General features: G+C 50.1%; 1 protein-coding gene across 1 annotated transcript; it reads right to left on the bottom strand.

Moving 5' to 3' along the window:
* Positions 1-258: 258 nt before the first annotated feature.
* gpr184 (G protein-coupled receptor 184) lies at positions 259-2098 on the bottom strand. The gene is made up of 2 exons (XM_062061845.1): positions 2074-2098; positions 259-1274 (listed from the first exon to the last, which is right to left on the bottom strand). Exons 1-2 carry the CDS (start codon positions 2096-2098, stop codon positions 259-261), a joined length of 1041 nt encoding a protein of 346 aa, XP_061917829.1.
* Between the last annotated feature and the right edge of the window lie 453 nt (positions 2099-2551).

The following is a 2551-nucleotide window of genomic DNA, read 5'->3' as shown; positions in this document are numbered from 1 at the left end:
AAAATGGACCCAAGCGGCCCCTGCATCCTTTATACTTCTGTTATAGAAGGACAATTGTTCCTTATCACCATGCAATTTTGAAACCCATCAGAGAATCCACAGACGCTGCCAATATGCAACATGTCAGGCAAATGACCACTGGGTGATCCTTGTCTCCTCCACTGCGCAGGATATGAGAGCTGCGGACAAATATGGCGACATCAAGGATGTGATTATGTGGCTGATAAAGCAAGTAAATAATCCTTATCCTGCAGACATTCAGATTAAATTGTTGTTGGTCTTTCCTCGGCGGTGGTCGGCCAGAGCGCACTCTTCCGCTTCTGTCCTTTTATGCCGGTTGCAGCACATTTTCACCTTCTCCTGCACGCCGTTGCTGGCCAGCATGTAGAGCACGGGGTCCATCACGCAGTTCAGGCTCGACAAGGCCAGCGTGCAGGAGAAAGCAAAGTGCATCTTCTGCTCGAACTGGCAGTAACCGGCGTGGTCGTGGGTGTAGAAGACGAGCGAGCGCACCAGGAGGAGAACGTGGTACGGCGCGAAGCACAAGGAGAAGATGCCGATCACGCCGAAACAGAGAAGGCGGACTTTTCTCTTGACCTGCGCGTTCAAGCCGGGACTCTGCGCCACGGTGGCGAGCACCCTCCAGTAACTGACGGCCAACACCAGCAGGGGGATCAAGAAGCCCGCGCCCACGCGCACCAGGTTGAATAAGGCGATACGCTCCTGCATGGGGTAGGTCTCGTAACACCTGTCGTTGTTGTACGCGTCGTCGTGGGCGTCGGCGAGGTTGTCGTTGACCAGCACGAAAACGTGCAGCGCCATCACCGCCACGAAGACGGCGGCGCACTGGGCCCAGGCGCAGCTTGACGTCCGGTGGGTCTTGGAGCGCAGCGGGTAGGTGACCACCAGGCAGCGGTCCACGGAGATGCAGCAGAGCAGGAGGATGCTGATGTACATGTTGGAGTAGTAGAAGAAGCCCACGACGCTGCAGGACGTGACGCCCAGCTTCCAGTGGTGGTCCTGGTGGTAGTAGTTGATCCACAGCGGCAAGGTGAGGACGAACAACATGTCCGACAGCGACAGGCTCAGCAGGAAGATGCCCAGCACGTTTTCCTTGCGCACCTGTTGCCAGATGGGACTCACGGTGAGGACGTTGAAGGTCAAGCCCAAGATGAAGGCCACGATGTATGTGGTCATCAGGAGGTCGCTGACGGTGCTGTCGGTTATCTTAACGCACGCCGTCCTGTTGGACGCCATCGTGGCGTTCGCCGAGCCTGCGGGTCACACAAGGTTGTGGGCGTCACAAGTGTTACTAAAAACGCGCGTCAACGGCCTATTTTCCCCCGACTAATATAGGACAGCTAATCAAAACAAATGCACATTGACTAAAACGGTGGCGAAATTCACAAAATGTTGACAGACAAGAAATCCAATCAACTTGAGGGTTGCAGGTTTCGCTCCCTGCCTCTCTTGACATCCAAATCGCTGCCGTTGTGTCCTTGAGCAGGACACTTCACCCTTGCCCCCTGAGTGAATGATGAATGAATGATAGGTGGTGGTCGGAGGGGCCGTAGGCGCAAACTGGCAGCCTCGCTTCCGTCAGTCTACCCCAGGGCAGCTGTGGCTACAAATGTAGCTTACCACCACCAGGTGTGAAAGAATGATGGGTTCCCACTTCTCTGTGAGCGCTTTGAGTATCTAATAATAGAAAAGCGCGATATAAAATCTAATCCATTATTATTATTATTAATTTAAATGTCGTCTTTAGGCGAGTGGGATAAGGTAGGAATATATCCAATCGCAGTTGCAGGTGGGTAAGGGGCGGGGAATCCAATCAGAACCAGGCATGATCGGACCCAGACCTTCAAGCCTCATGACAGTTTGGAGGAAGATCAATCAATCAATCAATGTTTATTTATATAGCCCTAAATCACAAGTGTCTCAAAGGGCTGATCCGATCATCTGAAGCAGACCTGGGCAAATTAAGGCCCGGGATCCACATGCCCCTAAAATTATTCTTAAAATTATTTCGGAATGTCAGAATGCCAGATTGAAAAGCTTAACGGGCCTTACATTTTTCAATCTGGCATTCTGACATTCCGAAATAATTTTAGGAATAATTTTAGGGGCATGTTATTATTTAGGGATGTCAGAATGCCAGATTGAAAAGAATGCCAGATTGAAAAATTTAAGGCCCGTTAAGATTTTCAATCCGGCATTCTTTTCAATCTGGCATTCTGACATTCTAAATCATTTTTTTTAGATCTTTAAGATTGAAACCCCTGCTGGCCCCACTATGGACTGGACTCTCACACTATTAAACTAGATCCACTCCACGTCTGCGGTCCCCTCCAAGGTTTCTCATTGTCATCCCATTGGGTTGAGTTTTTTCTTGCCCTGATGTGGGATCTGAGCCGAGGATGTCGTTGTGGCTTGTGCAGCCCTTTGAGACACTTGTGATTAAGGGCTATACAAATAAACTTTGATTGATTGATTGATGAAACTGTAGCCGCCATTATGATGTTTTCAAATGACCGTAAGTCTTGAACTA

The sequence above is a fragment of the Entelurus aequoreus genome, linkage group LG10 (assembly GCF_033978785.1).
Source record: "Entelurus aequoreus isolate RoL-2023_Sb linkage group LG10, RoL_Eaeq_v1.1, whole genome shotgun sequence".
NCBI classification, from domain to species: domain Eukaryota; kingdom Metazoa; phylum Chordata; class Actinopteri; order Syngnathiformes; family Syngnathidae; genus Entelurus; species Entelurus aequoreus.
The sequence above is the reverse complement of the archived record's forward strand: the minus strand, read 5'-3'. Positions and strand labels throughout refer to the sequence as shown.

Excerpts from the sequence above, each read along its gene's own strand:
- gpr184 (XM_062061845.1), bottom strand. The coding sequence starts at position 2,098 with ATGTCAGAATGCCAGATTGAAAAAT. Across the intron at positions 1,275-2,073 it reads AGAATGCCAGATTGAAAAAT|GCTCGGCGAACGCCACGATG; the intron begins GTAAGGCCCGTT and ends TGTGACCCGCAG.